At 40.2% G+C, this 23215-nt stretch overlaps 1 protein-coding gene across 1 annotated transcript in view; it reads right to left on the reverse strand.

The window, feature by feature from the left end:
* The window catches only part of LOC124167915 (tribbles homolog 3-like), a 72145-nt gene that overhangs the window by 13466 nt on the left and 35464 nt on the right, over positions 1–23215 (reverse strand). Inside the window, exon 3 of the mRNA XM_046545980.1 lies at positions 6713–7014. Coding sequence (XP_046401936.1) covers positions 6713–7014 — 302 coding nt within the window. The remainder of the gene's footprint in view (positions 1–6712; positions 7015–23215) is intronic.

Here is a 23215-nt window from a genome sequence, read left to right on the forward strand (position 1 = left end):
TATCGTTGTTAGTAATATCATGACTTTCTTGGACAGACGTAACTTCCTCCATGACTGTCAGCACGGATTTCGAAAAAATAGATCCTGCGAAACACAGCTCGCGCTCTTTCTTCACGACGTTATAAAATCTGGTGAATCGAAAAGACAAGTTGACGCACTATTTCTAGATTTTAAGAAAGCTTTCGACACTGTACCTCACAACAAACTTTTACACAAATTACAGTCATGCGGATTAAACGAAACAGTTGTAAACTGGATACGCGACTTTCTCAGAGATCGTAAACAAAGAGTAGTTCTTGACGGAATTAGCTCTGATGTTGTAAAAGTTACATCAGGTGTTCCACAAGGAAGCGTAATCGGCCCCCTGTTGTTCATTATATACATTAATGATCTCTGCTCCCGCATTAGCAGTAAAATACGTTTATTTGCTGACGACGCTGTCATCTATCGCGAAATTAGTGATCACTCTGACTCTGAAATTCTATCATCGGACTTAAACAACGTTCATTTGTGGAGTCAAGAGTGGGGACTCGAACTCAATCTGAGGAAATGCATGGCGGTACATTTCTTGCGGAATTCATCCAACACTAACAATGTTTATGCAGTGGATGGCATTAACATAAAGGCAACAGACGAAGTGAAGTACCTGGGAGTTACGATAACCTCGAACCTCACGTGGGGAACACATATAAAGAATATTTGCGGCATAGCCCTGAAGAAATTAGGATTCGTCAAGCGTATTGTGGGAAGATTTTCGGATGAGAAAGTAAAAGAAAGGTGCTATTTCGCTCTCGTCCGACCGCACCTTGAATATGCAGCGAGTGTATGGGATCCAGTGCAGAAAGACTTAATCCGCGAACTGAATAAGATACAAAGGAAGGCTGCGCGTTTCGTCAAAAACCGCTACGGGCGTACAGACAGTGTTACCCAGATGTTAAGCGAATTAGGCTGGGAGCCGTTGGAGACTCGGAGGCTGCGCGCTAGGCTTAGATTGCTTGAACAATTAAGAATGGATATCTTTAAGAGCGACACAGAGAACATAATCTTAGAGCCACACTACATTTCCAGGTCCGACAGAAGCGATAAATTAAGAGAGATTTTTTGCCGAACGGATAGATATGGGAATTCGTTTTTCCCCCGAACAATAAAGGACTTTAATAAACGCTTATCCCAACCTCGTTAGAGCACTTCTTTTTTTTATAGCTGTAAACGGCTGGTGTCCTAACACCCCCTGCCACACGCCTTTTAGGCGGCTTGCAGGGTATTATGTAGATGTAGATTCCCGGCACCACAACTGTAAGCACAAGCCAAATGACACACATATGATCTCATCACTTCCAATCACCTGCAGAAATAACGCCGAAGAAATTTGAAAATGTTCCAACCCACTGATTAAGAGTTAGCAAGCATTTACCGAAAACACACCTAAATGGATTCTTCGGGAAGCTGTAACTTTTCTTTCATCTCGGAGTTATTTTTGCATATCACTGCAAGATCACCACGCTACTTAATTTCCTTACTTTATCCTCCCCTGCTCCGCAGCGCCACCTGTACTGACCGACCGTTAAATTCCTTGACCGATTCTTGCAATCGTGCCGAAAACAACGCCAGTAAATGTATCTCAAATGATTTTGCACTTATTAGATACCACAATACTAACAATCGGAACATTGCCAGAACGGGAATGAAGTGATTACCGCTTCATGCGCCCTCTGTCCTCAGTGCATTTATCTACTAAATCGTGATTACGTATGGAGCGCGGAAAAACGGATAATTGTGACGTCAGGGTGGATGGGGGGAAAAACTGGTCTGTCAATGTGCCCAAATTTTAAGGGACGAAGTAAATCTGTTTACGCAGGAATTTAAACTGAGGATTAAATAAGAGTCATCACGAATTGTGTGCGGCTTAAGCACGTTGACGACGACATTTCACAATCTCATAATTAGCATGTCATTCACGGCCGCGAACTTAAAATTCGTAGTGAATTGCAATGCAAACACGTTGCATAATTTCTTCCAAATATAAGAGAAACAAGAGAGCACTAAAATTTCTGCAAAACGGTCCTTTGTAAACGTCGGCGATTTAACCAAGTAAGCAAAGAATGTAATTAGAGATAGCTATATTTTTCCCCTAGTCTTGAACTCAATTTTTTTAATGATCATAAGTATTTCGGAGTTTAGGTCAAGATACATACTTATCTTCATTAGAGATAGCTTCCTTCAATTAATTTTTGTCGAGTGATCAATGGAAAGCCACGATTCAATTTTGTTTTCGAATAGCGAAGAGGCGATCAAAGTCCACCTCCGCGAAGTTAAGTGGCGAGGCATCGTTTCCAAGCACTTGCGAGAGACCGTGTCGGAGTGGCAACAAACTGGCTTGCTCAAACTATATGCCCCCCCCCCCCCCCGGGCCCCCCCTCTCACCTCCTGCCGCCCGTCGTCTGGAACCTTGGGACGGAAGGAATTGGTGTCACGGTCACCACACCCAACAGATCCGCAAATTCGTACACACACATCATGCAAAATTTCCGCCCGCGGCCCATGAATATAGCTACACTATCACTATCCGTAGCCCAAGGCGAGACGCTAAGCATACAGGAACACAATCACGTACCGTTTCGACAACGTTTTCATAGCGATAGATGAGCATTAGAAAGGACCTCGTTGCCATAAATGACTAGTGCAGAACTTGGGAGTTAGAATTAAATCTTGAAAAGTGTATGGTGATGAATTTTTGGGAAAAAGATATATCTTACATATAGGTATATTTAGGTACAAATTTTGATGTGACGCATGTCATTCCCAATATGTCTATCAAAATTATCTGAAAGGATCCAAAACTAACGTCACTTCTTCGTCTATCTCGCTAACAATTTAACGGCAATTTTCCCACTCCAAATTATTCACCAATTTGACATGGTTGGGGTCTGTCGATGTGGAATGTCGTTCGCGAATGTTCATATATCTACATCTACATAATACCCTGTGAGCCACCTCTACGGTGTTTGGCAGGGTGGTGACAAATCACCAGCATGCAGCATGCAATAGGACCATCACATGCACACCGCACGGTCATAGAAATATTACGCGCACTAGCAAAATATGCATGCTTATTCTTAAAAAATTGTTAATGGTTAGTAATTCCTAGAGCAAATACATGCAAGGTTAGAACTATGAAAAAACTTGTAATGAGTGATCCTAGCGAGCGACGCCATTAATCATATCAATCGAGACAACGTTGCTATCCTTAATAGTACGAGGGAAGAATGACATTTTAAATCTCTCTGTTTTGCAGTCTTAATTCTTTTATTTTATTCTCATGATCGCGTCTATTATAGTACGATGGTAAACGAAGGATATGATTCACGTCGTCTGAGAAAATATCTTCTTCGAATTTCGTAAGTAAGTGAAGCCTATACTTCGATCTACGCTCTTGTAAAGAATCACATCCTAATTCGTGTAACATACTTGAAACGCTGCACTTTTTGTGGTAACAACTCATCACAAATCCGGCCGCCCTGCGCTGTACTCGACTGATTTCAGCTATTAGTCCTACTTCGTAAGGGTCCCATACACTAGCAGCATATTCTAAGTGAGGCCTCACTAGAGTCAGGTGGCTTATTTCTTTTATCTTTTTTAGGCATTTGCCGAGAATTCTTTTTAAAAATCCAAGTTTACGGTTAGCTTTCCCGCATAATTCACGTACTTTGTTTCGTATATGTCCGTTGAACGGTTTAAGCAGAATAAAATCAGTCCTGTCTTTTTTCGATCACACCTTGTAAATGTACAAAAATGCAAGTATGTTAACTTTAGCAATAAAATTATCGTAGACAGATTAAACGATTTCTCTGGCGATGCAATTTCGAAATCCGATTGCTTTCAATATTTCGGTTTCCATTGGACAAATAATAATTTATACTGTGACGTGAATGTGAACTGCATTGCCAAAAGGGCGTTCTGGATGCTGCAATAAGTCGTGAGATCCGTTTAAGTGAGCAGAAAGGCTACAAACGATGTGGCTGCCTGGTGGTGCCGTGGTTTCTTGGCCATATCTTTCAATGGGACCTCTTGTATGTGATCCACGCGGGAAACGACTGGAGATAAAATTGGAGAAGGTGCAAAGAAAAGCGGCCAGGTATGTGTTTGGAAGACGGAAAGTTTCATATGTAAGTGATCACCTGACTAGGATGGGATAGCAGTCAAATAGGGTAGTTTCCTTCGTCAAAGAAAACGAAAGGCATTGATTGCTATTCGTTACCCACCATTAGTGAATTCATAATATACAAATTATTTGGTTTTAGAAATCCCAGTTTAGACGAATGGCAATGGTCAATTTTAAGCGCATTTGAAAAAGGCCAGATTGGCACCCATGCGATGCCACTCGACGTGACGTCACAGGGACCTAGTTTCTATACGAGTTGATAGGAGTTTTACATCATCTGAGATTATCAATGCATGCATGAGACACAGAGCTCAGGGAAACATCTCTTAATAATCAGCTATTAAAACTGCCTAAGGGCGGAAAGTTTCCTTCATTTGAAAGGGTATTAATAATCCTTATTTAAGCCAAGCGCTATCAGCTATCAGCGTAGCAGGGCTAGGCAGGGTGTTTTCCCTCATCAACGAGTAAATAACGAGGTTTGCCGCAATGTTATCTTTTTCTGCCCCTTCGAATACGCCTCTATAATTCACTGTGTCATCAACTATTTCTTACCTTGACATAAATATAACATATTGGTTAATAATCGTGAGGTGTGCCACCATATTATGACTATCTCTCATTTATGTTATCACTTTCACTCACTTGGAATAGGGTTTATTTCATTCTATCAAAATTTATTTCTACCCTTGACATAAAAAAGATATTTTTGATTAAATAATAGTTTTTCCGCAATACTATCCCTTTATCTCACTCTGAATAGGCAACTATTATTTCACTCAATCATCATTTTGCGTTTCTCTCGACATTGAAATACGATATTTTTTATTTAAATGCAAGGTTTGCGGTAATGTTATCAAATTTTCTCACTCCGAACAGGCAACTATATTTCACTGTACAATCAGTTGTCGATTCCCTTGGCGTAAAAATATGATTACTATAAATTATAAATATGATGTTCGCCGCAATTTTATCACTTTCTTTCATTTTTAATAGGCAACTATATTTCATTTTATCGTCAGCAATTGATTCCCTTGACGATTAAAGAAGATATTTGTTAATAAGTATGGATTATCCGCAATATTATCATTTTCTCTCACTTGGAATGCGCAACTTACATGTACTTCACCAAATCACAATTTCTCTACTTTACACTTCTTTTAATTACTCCCAGCTCCATATTTTTATAACAATTTCCTAACTTGTTCCTCTAATATAAAATTTACATTTAGTTTTGAATCCTACATTCACATTCCATGGTATGCGATTTTCGTCTGCTACGGTGCGAATGGCATAACCTTCCGTTGATATCATTTAGACGGAACATACTTAATGACAACTATATTACCAAATCATGAATAAATAGCAATATACGGTACCATTATATTAAAAAAGAAAATACGATCGAAAGGATAATTTCAGTACATCATTCCAGCAACAACAATCTCCATCACATGCGAACTATATTTCGATGTTGTGATATAGTGTCCTTCGATTCTGAAGGCACAGCATTACTACCACACATTATATAAGCATTGTTAACGAGTTACCCAATATCGATTATCTTACTCTAACAATAAGTCGTAATTTCCGCAAATAAAAAGATCTAAAACAACAACAACAAACTTTGTACCAATTAGTCTTCACTTGTTTCTAACTTTCTTTAATTGGTGGCGACACGTCACATGATTTCTAACTTCAGATACATTCAGTTTTTCGCTGTTTGGGGAGGAGGGGGAACCGTACCGACTGGTTTGAAACCGACGGCCTTACAGAATCGCTGGAAGTTCCGTCGTCGGTATGGAAACCTTTGTCGGTACGGAATGATGTGCAGTCGGTGGGCTTCAAAGGGAAACCGATCGGTGCGGAACCGACGAAATACAGAATACGGCTCACGGAGGGATATTGGAGAACCCTCGACTTATTGTAAGTGAAAATATCCCGACAATCGCAGCGACGGCTATTAATCAAAATTCGGCCATATTGGACAAAATTAACTTTTCCTCATCGCGAAGCATCCATATAAAAATTGAATCCATAGAAATTTCCACCACATACATACTGCCTCTTCAAATTACTCTTTTATGAGTCTGTCCAATGTCTTTCCTTCTTCTAGATTTAGTTATTTTTTATTATTCCAATATATTTGTGCCAATCAATATTGTTCATGGAAAAAAATATGTATTCCGAAAAATATGATGAAAAAAATGAAAACAAAACAATGGAAAAAAATAAAGCAAATAAAAAACGAATAAAAAAATAATAAAAGATTGTCAAAATAATAAAAAAATATAAATTCAACGGAAAAAAATATATTTAGGCTACTTTTTGTAGACTTTTAACAAATTCAACAACTGTTTAGTATGAAAGTTTCTGCTAAAACAAACACCACACCACCCCAAACAACACAAACAAATGCGCAAAATAAAATTATACCGTAATCTGGCTGGTTGTGGTAAACATGGTTTACCGGTACGGCGTAAACGCGCCTTAGGCGCGACTTTTAATGTGAGGTCATAAGCATAATGATATGAGGAGGTAATCCGTACTCACCGGTGCGCGTCGGCAAAGACAAACTTCCGCAGCTTGAGGTCCCTCAAGACGAGGCCCCGCGCGTGGCAGTCGCGCACCGCTGCCGCCATCTGTCGGAAGAGGCGGCGTGCTTCTGACTCGCGCAGGCGCCGCTTGGATCGCACGTGCGAGTGCAGGTGGCCATGTGGTGCGGGCGGAAGCAGCAGGCAGACGAGTCGCCGGTCCGGGGCCCAGACGGCTTCACGCACGGGCGCCACGTGCGGATGGCCGCGCATGCGCAAGTGCGCAGAGAGCATCGCGCGACCAGCCTCCGCGCACAGCACCTGCGCACCAACAGAGAACAGCAATTAATTATATTGGCGATATGCGATGGCAGATGATAAATAAGAAAACAAAAAATAAACATATTCGAGAAATAACCATTCAAGCTAATCGTGAAATTGGTTTTGTTAAAAGAATATTAGGAAATTGCGACGACAAAGTGAGAGAAATTAACTACTTTTCCCTGGTTAGACCACATTTGGAATACGCTGCCAGTGTTTGGGACCCTCAGAAAATGGCTTAATAACAGAGTTAGAACGTGTGCATAGAAGAGCTGCCAAGTATGTGAAAGGTCGTCACGATAGTCTTGTTGGTGTAACTGACCTCTAAGATAAACTCGGATGGGAATCTCTATCGGACCGTAGATTGAAAAATAGACTAAACCTTTTAGATAAATTCAAAATCAGTGTCTTTTCTAACGAAGTAAGCCATATCTTACGGACGCCAACATACTACGGAAGATCAGATCATATGAATAAAATAAGAGAGATAGATTGTAGAACAGACAGATTCAGAATGTCATTTTTTCCACGATCAATAAGAGATTATAACGGCAGTGATAGAACTCATAAATAGATTGCATGACTTGTGGTGTAGCCAACTAACCTATGTAAAACTTATTGCATGTTTCTTAATTTTATTATTATTTCTAACAGCATATATTAGTATAATTTGTTAGTATACTTGACGTTTTTGGACGGTGTGGTGTGCATATGTGGGAGTCCAATTGCATGCTGCATGCTGGTGATTGATCACCCCCTGCCAAACACCCTAGAGGTGGCTCGCAGGGTATTATGTAGATGTAGATGATGTATATACGAGAGATACCCACACAAGAGTGAATCCGAAACAAATGGGACCGTTCATCCGAAGTATCCACGAAAACGGAAATTGAATTCGCAAAGGATAAGAGGAGTGAGGAGAGTCCTCTTGATTACACCACGTTAGCGACGAAGTGGAGTTGTCGCAGCCCAACATTGTTCCACGTGGGACCTACTAGCAGGTGGTATAGTGGAGATGTCCGTAAATGTCTGAAGCGACAGCACCAAGAATTCAGAAATGAAGAACGCCAGTCAATCTCCGCGAAGAATAACATATGAAATTATCTGAGAAATATAGGAGAGCATAATTAACTATAATAACGGCTTATTGAAAACTCTTTTCTGTTTCTACACTCTTTTATTTTCACCGACCATGGTTTCGGCAACTTGTGCCATTATCAAGGTATTGTAGTTGCACAAGTTGCCGAAACCATGGTCGGTGAAAATAAAAGTGTGGAAACATACAAGTGGTTTTAATAAGCTGAATATCAAAGATTCCCACCGTATCACGCCGGACACTGTATCTTTTATAATAACGGCCTTGAGAGGAGCATTAATGGTAATGAAGAATATTAGGTGAACATTTAGAGGACTTTTTGGGCTTACGTGAGGGAGGTGCTAGGTTAAAAATATATACTGTAAGGGCGTGTACATATTACAAATCGCAATTAATATTTTGTTTTTGTGGCAGATCTCTTTCGTCTTAATTTTCTGTACCTATTTCATTTCACATGGGAATGATGTCACTATAGGTATCTGAATGTTTTTCTCAATCCATAGTTACGGACTAGTCTCCCTCGACCCACCGATTCCCGAATGCAAACAAGCTGAAGTGAAACTCTGGCTCTTCCGTCGGTACAATTTACCCATCGGATGGGCAAAACTTCTTTTGTGAGCTACTTCAAACATGAAATTGTTTTTTACAACCAGCCGCCCAGCCTACTTCTTGTGGGTATTTGCTCGTCCACCCCTCCACGGTTGTCGCGAAAAGTTTCTTTTGATAAGCCCGAGTTGATCGAGAGCGGTCCCTTTAAAATATTTTCAATAATATCGGACAGAAATGTACGTTAGAATTTAATTTCGCACATTCAGTAAAAAAGATAATTCACGCTTCGGTGGTTTGTGGGTGCACACGGATACGCGCATTTTGGTTATTCAGAAATCCCGGGAATCTGATTGGTTTTCTGCTTTTGAGGGAATTAGAACAGTTAGTTACATGCCCCACATCTATCATCCTAAATGGTAAGTGATTCCCACTTGTACTTCTTGATATTTTGTCGATGTATATGAACGCGGAGCTATCAATTCCTTTTTTATACTAACATGGACGCCTATCGAATTGTCCCTTTCTTTAATTTCCTTCGTGAAGTTGTACCAACGATAGCCCAAATGAGACTAAACCCCTTCAAGCATTTCCCTTGTGCAAGAAAGGCTTGGAAATATTTTTTAGTCGTTCTCACTTTAAAATGCAAGAAAACACATGGTTTAAATTACTTTCAGATGCCGGGTACAAAGTAAACTTTAGAAAAGAAGCCTGAAAACGAAGACAAATTGAAGGTTACGGAACCTTCGCATTTGCCACATTTTCAGGGCCCTCCGGCGCCCCCCCCCCCCCTTGGCACTTTTCGCCCCCATAGACTACAGCAACACCCCCCACGGGGGCGGTAGCGCCCACTTTGGGAACCACTGCTCTAAGATATATGCTCTATGATATTAACCTACTTGCAGTTGCACGACTCCCATTAGTGAAGTACTATCCACATAGGAAGACAAAAGCCTCAAAACTTGCGCACGATTCAAAAGACACTTTCACCCAACACTTTTGCGCCCAATCCCCAGGTCCAGATGCAAGCGCTAAAAGGCTCATAAATATTATTGGAGAAGAACCGTTGAAATCCGAAGAAGACCAGTTGGGGAGGGAAGTGTGTCTTTTTCCGGAGTTCCGGGCGGTAATCCATTTTTTCAGCGAGCGGTCGCTCAACTGATAACAAACCACCAGTGATCAAATACTCTCCAGATGCATCTTGTCAGTATATCATGCTTTTACCCTGCGTAAAATAAGTGTTCCCTTACCAAAACCAAAATTTGACTTTGTTTAAAAGATGTTTTTTGCATGTAAGACCAAAGGTTTTTAGTTTGTTACCCCAGTCATGCTTTATTTCAAAGTCTTAGAAATTTTTTTTTTTGCAATATGCACATTCTTGGCTTCTCACTAAAGAAAGTGAGGAACAAACATTGCTATAAAATATTGATGTAAATGAATTATAAATACTAATTTAGTTGTTTTTTCATGTGCGCACTTAAGCTTTGTTAGTATAGATTACCAAGGTAACACAAAATGAGCTACACTATATGTTAAGCATAATGTATTATTATTTTGGATGGTATCCTCAAACATCCTTCGCGGCTACCTAAAATTACTCAATTTTGCTATTGTCATGCAATTTGCGTGTGGAGTAAAAAAATATTATTATTATTATTTTCCCTGTCCCCGAAAGAGAATTAGCAATCCTCTTATACGTAAAACATATTGCTGCGCGGTCATCACTTTCCTTTCTAAATCCAAGTAGAGCTGAAATTTCAACTAATAATGTAATTTAATTATAAAAATTTGGCTGGAATCTGGCTAAGAAAATGGGTCCATAGTGCAACATAAAAGCAAACCAAGTACAAGAGAAACGTAAAAATGCTTCGTTTTGCGACACGAAAATAACGTAAATGAAACTATGCTCCCGCGTGATAAACATCGGATGCTGCCGCATAGAAGATTTCCACGCACGAAAATAAAATTTTCATTGAAAATTATGAAAATAATGACGGACAGCAGGCTTTTGTAAAATGAAAGGTAGACACAAATTATGTAAAAAAAACTCCCGCGGCCAAGAATCGAACCTAAGTCCTCAGGGTAGGAGTCAATTACCGTAACCAATGATCTACCGCTCCCATTTAGCGATTCCGTATTCCTAAGGGAATATAATCAACCTGTAAATGTTAAACTGCGTTTTTTGTTTAAACTACTGGTTATATAACCCCATTAGGTGGGGTGATTCTTGGACAGCTCCCGATGGACTACAACACGACAAAGTTTGGTTGAAATCGGAGACCCACTTTTGTCGCACTCCCCTACTTATGCTGGCACTTAATTTATTTGAAAAATCATGTTCCCACCACCACTCGTGAAATTGCGTAATAAATTAAATACACACGGATGAACATAGCATGAACTAAATTGAAACACAACCGCCACCTGCATGCATTCGATCCAACTACAGCCCCTGACGGGCACCTGAGTATGTATTTCCAATCTCAATCACAGCAGAGACCATCGATTGCCACATCTCGACGCTCGAGGCCTCGGCTAACACTATAACGCCCTTCCTCACTAACTACGGACTTCCACGTGCGACTTGATGACGTATTGCGCGAGGACGCCCGGCCCGCTCGTTTGCCATTGCGCCAGACGAGCGTTTAATAAATAACAGTACTTCCACGCACATGCGAATAGATTCACTGGCCGAACGGTATGTGCAACCTACACACCATTCGTTAAAATTCCATGAACAAACAGGATGGCGATTCGATATAAGACATAGTTCGACAATCACCCGCCTATCACTTCCCTCAACAGATTCTGTAAACATTCTATGCTATACATCAAAACAATTGAGTATGTGGACAATTTATAGAAATATTTGGAAAATATACTTGAGGCATAACAGCTCCATATAAAACGATTCCTGGAAAACATACATGAGAACTTATTCTACAACGAAGGTTTCCTAAACGTATTCCAGAAATAACACTGAAACGAAATGTCGCCATGTTCTTCACTAAGTGACATAGGTAAACAAACCTTGGTGGCAACCACTGTTAGCACCCACTGCAAGCATTATTTACACTCGCAAACTGCATTAGAATTTTTGGTCTTAAGCGCAATTTAGCAGTAACAAACCCAGTCAGCACAAAAGATAATGTAGGCGGAAATTATTTTGGTAATTTGGGGCTTTACCCTATTAACCTTTACACTTTCTTTACCACGAAATTACTCGCATGCAGAATTGCCAACAGTGAAGAATAAAAAAATATGCAGTGAGGCATTTAATTAATTGTATGAGATTGAGAAAAGTTTAAAGTATAAAAATAACGTTCAATATATCCACAGCGACACTGTAGTGATATTTTTCAAATTAATTTCGATTTCATTTCGCAAATAGTTTCACATTATATACACACCATCGATGAAAGGCTATGGTCATTAACAAAAATTCAAGTACTTAAAAATTACCTGATTATTTTCGTAGATATATAGAGAAAAGAACTAATTTTCATCGGATAATTATTTTCGTTAAAATAATTATATGAGAGAACGAATTCACATCTTGACGGTTGGCTATTTTGGGTCCTCAACTGCGATTTGCGAATAGTGGACCGTAACGTTAGCTACGAGTGGACAAATAAACAATGAAGGAGGAACTTGAATGCGACTGCAAGTGCCGATGTAACGTGCCTGGAAATTATAATTTCTATTTCTCACTGGAACATGAAGTAAACTAAACTAAGTTACCTGATATAATACTGAAAATAGTGAAATTTAAGTCTGTGGAAAATTTTACCAGAGAGTTGCATCACTTTTTGTTGTGACGCCATGGTGAAACAATACTTTTTAATAACCTTTATAACTATAATTTGGTTCCCTCAACCTCTGCTTAAGTATAGCGCTCTTTATTTACAGTGATTTCATTAAAAAATTAAGGTGACAAAAGTTTAGAAAAGCAGTTTTTAGGATTCTCGTTTGGGTGAATGTTTCCTCGTAATCATGCCCTTAGGAGTTCGATGTGGAAGCTGTTATCACCGAGTGCTCAAGTTAAGCCTGAATCACACGATCATTTTTTTTCGTCGCAAAAGTGATCACTATCGCGATCAATGCGCAAAATGATCGTCGGCGGCAATTGTTTTTCGCGATCGCGATGAGGATTCCCATCGCTATTTTTCATCACTCGTCCGGTCGCTTTTCCATCGCTAAAACCGTCACTAAAACCCCATATCAGCCAATCGGAACGCATGCCCGTATGGAGCGATTGCAGCGCAACGTTTGAAAATTGTAGGAACGACATAAATAAACAAACACGCTATTTAATTTCGTGATGTGGGTCCTATGACAACGAGCTGTGATATTGGAAATGATACGAAAAGCGACGGCGGGAGTGACCGTGTGATTCAGAAAAATGATCACTAGAGCGATCGCTTTTCGCGACGGGAAAAGTGATCTCGATAGTGATCACTTTCGCGACGAAAAAAAATGATCGTGTGATTCAGGCTTTAGCACGCATGTTACCCATCTTTTATCACAATTATACCCGTGTAAAATCAGGGTAAAAATGGGGAAATTTATCTTTTGTGCTGACTGGAAAAGTTTTGCAATGGCGTCATTAGTTAAACTATGTAAAGTGCTGGCAGCCTACGATAAAAAAAACGACGGGCAGGAAGGGTAAAAAGGAAAACGGTTTAGCGTCATCGTGATAAAGCACCACGATCATAAAATGCTTATCTACATCTTATTCTTTTTCGCTTCACGGTATTCAGCCCTTTGCTGTTCTCGGTGCCGTTTTGTCGACTAAAAAGATAACCAAAACCCCTTTCAACAGGGCCTAATGTCTCCAACACAACCAACTCAGTCTAACGCAGATTCTTAGCGAGGCCATCCGAACGCGCGTTGGATATCAGCAGCTCGTAACTCTGCCACTCACAGGGCGCGTTCCGAAATTCACTGGCAGTACTGACAGTGCTGCCAAACCGTTCCAAAATCAAATGGCAGTACGGTACAGTAACCGATGACGTCAGTCTTTTGATGACGTTCCCTACTGTGAACTCTACTGTGGCTACTGCAAGCTGAGAGCAGCAGTAGCGGCAGTAAGCAGACGGAAGCCGATGTTCACCTGTATTTGGAACACAGCAACCGCTTTGTTTAATACCATATGGTACGCAATTAAATGAAGTATAACGGACATAATTCATAATATATTCACGTAAACTGAGAAAAAGAACTCTAACTTTCACATATAAATATGCATTGGATGCGAATATGGCAAGGTGTGCGCGAATGAATGTCTGATTACCTATATGAAGTATTTGGTTTGCAAACTTCGTGTGATTTACCGATGGTGTCTTTAATAATGTCTCGTAAATTTCAGTGGTAGATAAGAAGAAATTCCTGAAAACTTCAACGCAAGAAACCAATATTATTAAATTACGTTTTCAACGCATGTATGGGTATCATGTGTTACATAAATGCATGCATAAACTTTCTTGATTTCTTTCATCAATGCAATTAATTGATGCATAGACTTCTTGTTCCACCGTACCGTTTAATGTGTGAGCATAATAATAACCTAAGTAATGGCAAAAGCAATTTTAACTACACGTTGTAAATTCGTCTCTCTATACTACATTCTTCTACCATTTTAACTGTACGCATGTTATCGTCTGCTTAATTTTCAGGATACTGACCTAATTGCTCTGTGCCAGTGCATGAAGTACGAAATATAATGTGAAGTGTATGGCGTTTAACTTTGCTTCAAACATGAATATTGAGAGACACCTAATTAATTCCTGTATCGGTGCCTTGTAAATTGTTCTTTATTGTGTTTACGCACTGTTTGAAGGTATCTTTCAACCTGAGATTGAAGTACTTTTAATTTTTAAGGTTTTAATGTCTCTCCTCAATTGTAATGGATATTAAAAAATATTAATTTAGGCTGCAATCCATCAATTTTGAATTTTCATGCTTACAACGTATATATTCAATTTACTTTGAACATGGTATTTGCATGATTCATTATTTCCCGCGAAATTATCAACGGCAGCTGCTGATGACCGTTCCGAAATCACTGTCTTGCTTGCAGTGGCAGTACTGTTTTCCGTTCCGTTTTGCAGCAGCAGTAGCAGTACTGCCAGTGAACTTCGGAACGCGCCCACAGTCGTGGTCAGCACTGCGCCCGAATCCGGAAAAGGAAATACATATGAGGAGAAGGACGGTATGAACATTTCGAGACATTGACAGGGAAATTGGATCGGGGGAGAGGCTTGGATGGGCGGGGCCGTTCTCACACCAAGCCAGATTTCAAAGAAAAACAAGACAAGTCATTAACAATGTGGTGGAATTTGCTCCACTAGTCGGCACCCTGGAGCAGTACTGGGTTTTCACGGTCGTATGGATGTACTTTGGTAAATTACCGATGGCGTCAGACGTTTATAGCAACTTTAATTGGCTATTTCATTTAAATAATGCTAAAAAAATAGTTACAGGCCCGGGTCGGGCCACTACAGATACGAATCTTCGCTAATAAACCACTCATCGACAAACTCTGACACCGGAAGGGCAAAATTGCTGAGAAAATTATCATTAATATCGTTGTCCGATCATCGACTACGCCACTTTCTCCATCTAAACGGTTATTGGAATATATATACTAAAATGCGGACTGAAAAAGGCGAGTCGATAATGATCCTGCGACTATTCAGATCGAAATAAAAAATAATTGAATAAATCAAGTGTTCGATCACAGCTAAGCCATACCCTGAGGGTCACAAGATATGTCAGGGCTGAAACAAAGAACATGGAATGCAGCGTCATTTATGGAATCGAATGGCGCATCCAATCTGTCTCGCGAATCTCAAAATTTTCGCCAATGACTTTAAACACACTCACAGAGGAAATTAAAGAGGCAAAACCTCGATGAAAACACAGTACTATCGGCGCAAAAAAGGTCGAACGCTGAACTTAAAGCATTTGTTTGAAATTCTGTCGGAGCTCCAAAGGGTCGTGACTCGTGTCAAGTGATGGGTCGATCATGAACGATTCGATCAAAAAGATTGAATCACTAGGTGAATCAAATGACTCATGATTCATTTCGTTAAACAAGTCAATCGTCAATCATCCCAGTTTCCGGTTTATTTCAAAATTTGGAACGATCAATGCTTGATCTCTTTTCGTCAGGGCAGAAATAGTTGTGAGAAAATTAAATACTATAATGTTATAAAGAACTGAATACTTGTGTAATCTTTTGCTTGTATATTTTCCAGAAGCTATTAGTAATAATAACACCACTACACGTGCAAGGAAAATATTAAGATGTCTCTTGTTTGCAACAGGTTAATTTTATGAACGGCACAATAAAATGTTAACAGCTGCAACTTCGACTTCTTAATAATATCCTCCTGCTTCGCCGAGGTGGTTGCGGTCGTGGCGGTTGATAGCTTTGCTGGACAAGGCGCTCATTTTAAAAACGTAGACGTTGTAATACTGGCACATCAAATTAGCGGATTAAATGAAATGCTTAGTGTCCCACATCCATCACCCAATGTCAGAGGCTTCACTTCAGTCCGGGAGTAATTCTTAGATTCTTTCCAGCAGACGTTCGAACTTGCACACTGGTTCCATATATTGGCTACTGTGCTGTAATGGAGTGGAGTTTGGTACTTCGTGCTTAGCTGAAAGCTTATTATTGATTGAAATTCCTTGCGGGAGATCAGATTCATGCATAGTGTGAGGTGTATTTTGTGTAGTTTGAGATATATAGTTAGAAATTATTCTATTAATGTTAAGAAACTGTGGCAGTTTTGCCTTCACAAATATTTTCATGACACTACTTCCTTCATTTTAGCAACCTCATTTACTCTATACTCATATAGGAATCTAGGAATTCACAATCAAAATAGCATACGAAATTATAATATGGACAGCAATCAGCGTTACCAATGCCCTTGGCAGATGCGGAAGTATTTATTCGATTATTCAAAGTGATGACTCTACACGGCTACAACAATGACTCATTAAACATTTTTTTAAACGTAAACGTTTAGCTTTTACGGTCGAAAGAGTTACGAAGAACGCGCGAAAAACTATCAAAACGGCGAAACAGTCGTCTGATTCATCATCTCGTCACGGGCAAAATATTTGATTGGTGCATTTCATTATATTTTTTCATAGAGAGAACGACATCTTCGCATTAAAAAGAACTTTTAAGAATTAAATTTTACCCGTTTCTTGATTTTTAAAATGGCCGAAAGGTAGATTTCAATTTCCGAGGTTTAGAAGAGTTCGTGAATATTGAAGCTACGTACGCTACATGAAAAAAATATTTCTAAACATTGATGTAAGGAAATGTTTATATTGCTCCTATTACTAAAAAAACAAAAAGGCAATAAAGGCCTCGCAGCAATGCTAACGACGATTTTCGTGATTTTATGCGACCCAGATAGCCTAGGAGATTGATCGGCGAACAGGATCATGATTCAAATGACCGAGGGGATCATTTCCTTACGTCGCGACGCGTTGGTCGCTCTCCATCAGTCTCGATCGTCGGTCATTCACGATTGTTTCATCGCGAAGATCATTTCTAAACGCATGTGGGTCATTCACCCACAATCGTACAAATAACCAAAACTGATAAATCCAAAATAAAGTGGCATATTATTTTATGCACCGTTTTACTAATTTTAGTGTCAAATTGGCAAAGAAAAAAATTAAATTCCGTAAATTTAATGTCCAGAGACTTTGATTCTTCATGTCCGTGGACAGTCCCACACAGATTTTCGAAGAGGTGTTAATAGCGTGGTTTCCTATTATTTTTTAATTGCCTGAATCGAGAGATTATTACTCTTAGAGTACCCATTTCACGCTTTTATATTTTTTAATGACGATATCTGTTTTTCGCGATGAAATGAAAAGTGAAAATTTTCAAGCGCGCGAAAACGCGACGGCTAAGTATGAATGGTGGGAAAAGCCCGTGTGACGTCGTTCTGGTTCCCGCTGCCGCAAGTGAAGTGACCTTGGTGCGAGGCTTTGAGCGCTCATACGATGCAGGCTGCTAGCAGGTAGCAGAGTACCCTGCTAGCAGGTAGCGCTTGGCTTTAATAAGGATTATTACTCCCCTATCAAACGAAGGAAACTTTCCGACCATAGGCAGTTTTAACAGGTGATTATTAAGAGATGTTTCCCTGAGCTCTGTGCCTCATGCATGCATTGGTAACCTCAGACGATGTAAAACTCCTATGCACTCGCATAGAAACTAGGTCCAAAAAACCAAATGATTTGTATATATTATGAATACAATAATGGTGGGTAACGAATTGCAATCAGTGCCTATGGTTTTCTTTGATAAAGGAAACTACCCTATTGAGATGTCTTTTTCAGCAATGCAAGTTCAATGTAGCAAGGACAGTGCCCTAACTTATTTCAAGTCCCAACTATAACGTAATTTAGAGGAAATCATCATGACCGTGGACATCATGTTCGTGATATCTGCAGTCCATGGACATGACAGATGGTAACGGACATTATGATACCTACACTATGACTAGTCAAAGAATGTCCAGTGACAAAAAAAAAATTCTCGTTAGAAAACACAATATTCCTCAGTTACTATTTCCATCGACATATAAATCATGTCCGTAGACAGTACAAAAGTAAAAATAAAAAAATGTAAATGTTACTAACGACCTCTGCAACTTACGTCATTAGATTTTCTGATTGACCAACTGTAATTACGTAATTTTGGTTCTCAATAAACAAAACATTTTATTTATTTTCCCTGTAGAATATGTACGTTTTTTGGAGATTCACCCACGTCGTTATTGGAACCAGATCGTCCGCCGCCATAGCGTCCATACAAGATATCAATGAGAGGGAAAAAGGACTTATATGACGTCACAACCGGATGAAAGCCTCATTCCTGCGCTGAGCCGCGTGTGCGCTGGTAATATCTCGTACCAAAAGCCTCACTGCAATGGCCATTTGAATTCAGGAGCCTGGATAACGTAGTGGTGTTCTGCGCAGTGGTCCAGAGAGCCTTAGGCCCTTGACACGTAGACATTCCGTTTTTTTTATGATGACCAAGGTCCTGGGTTCCATTCTCTGTACAGAACAAATTTCTCTCACGGATATTCACGTAAATTTCACCGCCGTTCACGCGGGAGGTTAGATTTATTTAACAAACCCATTTCTACCTTAAAATGCATTATAATGATATTTTCATCGAAAATGTATAACAATATTGGAAATGAACATGTTAGAGAGGTTTTTTTTCACTATGCCTACCACCGTCTCTGGAAACAGAAGGCTTGGTCGCAAGACTATAAAACAGAAATTGGAGAAGCATAATCACTATATTACTCCACCGATAAAGGTAGGTTTCCATGGAGAACTTAAGAAGCATTCTCCGACACTCCCCTTCCTTCAAGCAATTTCCTCTTAAATTCACAATAAGGCCTAACTTCCTTAGAGGACTAAGCAGAGGTGAAGTAATCGTGCAGTTGGTCTAGCGAAACGTTCAATGGCATTAAATGCTGCTTATTTGAGATAAGTCCAAGCTGGCGGAGTTCCTTCCATACTTGAGGGAAAGGGTCGCATAATGGACAGTATCTTCCGCGGCAAGAAAACAAACATTTGTAGATGAAGTACCGTTGAATCCTGCTAAGCCGGAAAAATGAGCGTACAGCCGTTCCGGCAAATAAATTATTCCGCTTAATTAATGATTTGCAATTTTTAATAGGTTTATAAGTTTAATTTATAGGTTTCTTACTTCCATCTATAATCGCAGTGATAAGCCGCATCAAATTAACAACAATTCAATGCTTTCGTCGGGAGTTCACATAAAGGTGGAACAAATGGGGCACTCTGCTATCGCCTATCGCCGCGGTAAAATTTTATTAGAGCACTTTTTTCAATCCGTTAAACGGAAAAGGTCAAAAGACCTATCTAAGTTTCCGTTAGCTCGGACGTTTCCGTAATCCACCAGTACTTCTTTGACATTCTTTATATATACCGTTGCAACTGCATTCTGAAGTATTTTTATTGTAATTTAATATTATTGCATATACTCCAGCAGAGAGGGGTAAGACAATAGGGATTTTTCTAGCACTTCAAAATACGAAGTGACGTCCATTAATATGGTGCGTCGTATAATATCCTAGATGGAGGCCGATTTTCCAAGATGGCGGCATTCTCCAAGTGAGATAATTTGGGACTTAATCCCAAAATTGGGCTTTGATTCTAGGATACCCAAAGACAATTTCCACCAATTTTCACTTCGTTTAACAACTTAACCGATGCTCGGCGAAATTTAGGATAATATTCCTACACTACTAGCTCATAACGTGATCAACTTATCACCGAAAAGGTGAAAGCCGTTCATCATTCGTAACAAATTGATCGATATTCAGTAATATACGGAACGAAAAACGGAAAACTAAGATATACGTGACTGAACGATCTACGGTCGTTGAACAGTTGAAAGAAAAAAAACTCCCCAAGGCCGTACTCTTCGGTGGGCAAAACTAAGAGTCAATTTACTTTCACAACTCCTTCATAAACGTAGATATGGCGAAAACAGTGATGGCGATTAGTATTACTAACACGAAATTGTGGCTGAGTCCCGTGAAAAAGATGGCAGAGGGAGAGAAGTAAGAGGATGGGCGCAAGAATGGAATCGCATCGCGGTCAATTAGAGCTGTGTCGTTCATGAATGAATCGTTCAAAATGAACCGCCGAATCCAAATCGTTCGAAATGAACCGCCGAATCCAAATCGTTCAAAATGAACGATGGAAGGTTCAAATCCTCCAAACCCAAATCCTTCAATAAGAACTATTTGAATTCGGCTAGACTGCGTAGATGCTACCCATGAATTTTCATTAGATTGTGATGAATGGCCATACAGGTTGACAATAAAAATGAACTCTTCACCATAATTACTACCGATTTGACTCGCAGGTATGTGCAGTATGTATTTCAGTGTGACAGAACTGATATGCACTGATTTCGTAGAACGTGATAAAAGCTTTTGAAATGCAGTAGGTTCTCGCGGGTTCAAGTGTGATTAATACAATACACACATAGGCGGATTTGGCCCCCCCTAAACGCTTAAAAAATAGACAAGATTTTACCACGATTATCATTACTTTCGTTTTATTTTGTGTATTACGGAGACTCAATCATTTAATTTCATTTAACTAACTTTCATGTCAAAATAATTACATAAAATTACCACAGTAGTTGTTACACCCCCTCCCCAAAAAATCCTGGGTCCGCTCCTGATTTCGCATGCGTATGGTATTCTCCATGGATTCAAGATTCACAAAGATTCGAGATTCAGATTGATTCGATATTCAGATGGATTCGAGATTCCCACGGTCCATTCGGTTCATTATGAACGATTTAAAGAACCGATTCATTGCCACGAATCAAATCCCATGAACGGAATCCAACAAATGAACCGAAATTCCCACCTCTACAGTCAACTGTCGTTCCACAGCAGCGGTTCCACTTCCAGCCGCCGCAGGCGCCACTTGCGCTCGTAGGCAGCGCCGCCGCCGCCGCCCTCGCCTTTCGCGACGCCCCTCCAAGGCTGCCAACATGGCGGCGCCATTGCTCAACCGACCGATTTCGAAGCCAAGGGCAGCGGCAAACAAGTGTGTCACAACGGCCGTGCTTACCTCACCACTCTCACAGCGATCGTGCGTACAGCGAGGGGAGAGAGACACTGCCACAGTATCAGCCAACACACCTACACCACAGAGAGATACCACAATATTCAAGAAGTCACTCTCTGAAGGGAAGTTACCGCCCGACTGGAAAATTGCAAGCGTTACACCCATTTTCAAAAAGGGAAACAGAAATGACCCAGGCAACTACCGGCCAATTTCACTAACATCAATTATAGGCAAGATACTTGAACATATCGTTGTTAGTAATATCATGACTTTCTTGGACAGACGTAACTTCCTCCATGACTGTCAGCACGGATTCCGAAAAAATAGATCCTGCGAAACACAGCTCGCGCTCTTTCTTCACGACGTTATAAAATCTGGTGAATCGAAAAGACAAGTTGACGCACTATTTCTAGATTTTAAGAAAGCTTTCGACACTGTACCTCACAACAAACTTTTATACAAATTACAGTCATGCGGATTAAACGAAACAGCTGTAAACTGGATACGCGACTTTCTCAGAGATCGTAAACAAAGAGTAGTTCTTGACGGAATTAGCTCTGATGTTGTAAAAGTTACATCAGGTGTTCCACAAGGAAGCGTAATCGGCCCCCTGTTGTTCATTATATACATTAATGATCTCTGCTCCCGCATTAGCAGTAAAATACGTTTATTTGCTGACGACGCTGTCATCTATCGCGAAATTAGTGATCACTCTGACTCTGAAATTCTATCATCGGACTTAAACAACGTTCATTTGTGGAGTCAAGAGTGGGGACTCGAACTCAATCTGAGCAAATGCATGGCGGTACATTTCTTGCGGAATTCATCCAACACTAACAATATTTATGCAGTGGATGGCATTAACATAAAGTCAACAGACGAAGTGAAGTACCTGGGAGTTACGATAACCTCGAACCTCACGTGGGGAACACATATAAAGAATATTTGCGGCATAGCCCTGAAGAAATTAGGATTCGTCAAGCGTATTGTGGGAAGATTTTCGGATGAGAAAGTAAAAGAAAGGTGCTATTTCGCTCTCGTCCGACCGCACCTTGAATATGCAGCGAGTGTATGGGATCCAGTGCAGAAAGACTTAATCCGCGAACTGAATAAGATACAAAGGAAGGCTGCGCGTTTCGTCAACAACCGCTACGGGCGTACAGACAGTGTTACCCAGATGTTAAGCGAATTAGGCTGGGAGCCGTTGGAGACTCGGAGGCTGCGCGCTAGGCTTAGATTGCTTGAACAATTAAGAATGGATATCTTTAAGAGCGACACAGAGAACATAATCTTAGAGCCACACTATATTTCCAGGTCCGACAGAAGCGATAAATTAAGAGAGATTTTTTGCCGAACGGATAGATATGGGAATTCGTTTTTCCCCCGAACAATAAAGGACTTTAATAAACGCTTGTCCCAACCTCGTTAGAGCACTTCTTTTTTTTTATAGCTGTAAACGGCTGGTGTCCTAACACCCCCTGCCACACGCCTTTTAGGCGGCTTGTAGGGTATTATGTAGATGTAGATGTAGAATATCACTATTTATTGTCTACTGCGATAGATTTTGATAAAATAACAGACCCGGATACTGCGTTTCTTCTACTTCTAGAACTATTCGGTGGGACAAATGGACGGCCTCAATCATTTGCAAACAAGCTGATGACGTCACGAACTCATGCCGAGCCGGTCGACCTTCTCCGCCATTCCCTGGCATGCTCATGGACCTAGCTTGGTTCGTTCTTCAATACACCTTCGCCAGATACTCCTTCCCAAAATGAGACAATCTCCGGAGCGAGAAAATGACAACTCAACAATAATGGCGTCTACATCTCACGGATAGTGGGCAGCAACTTTTGCATTGATTTATTTCAAAGGTACGACCGAATGTGCAGT

This window comes from Ischnura elegans, chromosome 11 (assembly GCF_921293095.1).
Source record: "Ischnura elegans chromosome 11, ioIscEleg1.1, whole genome shotgun sequence".
In the NCBI taxonomy this organism is placed as follows: domain Eukaryota; kingdom Metazoa; phylum Arthropoda; class Insecta; order Odonata; family Coenagrionidae; genus Ischnura; species Ischnura elegans.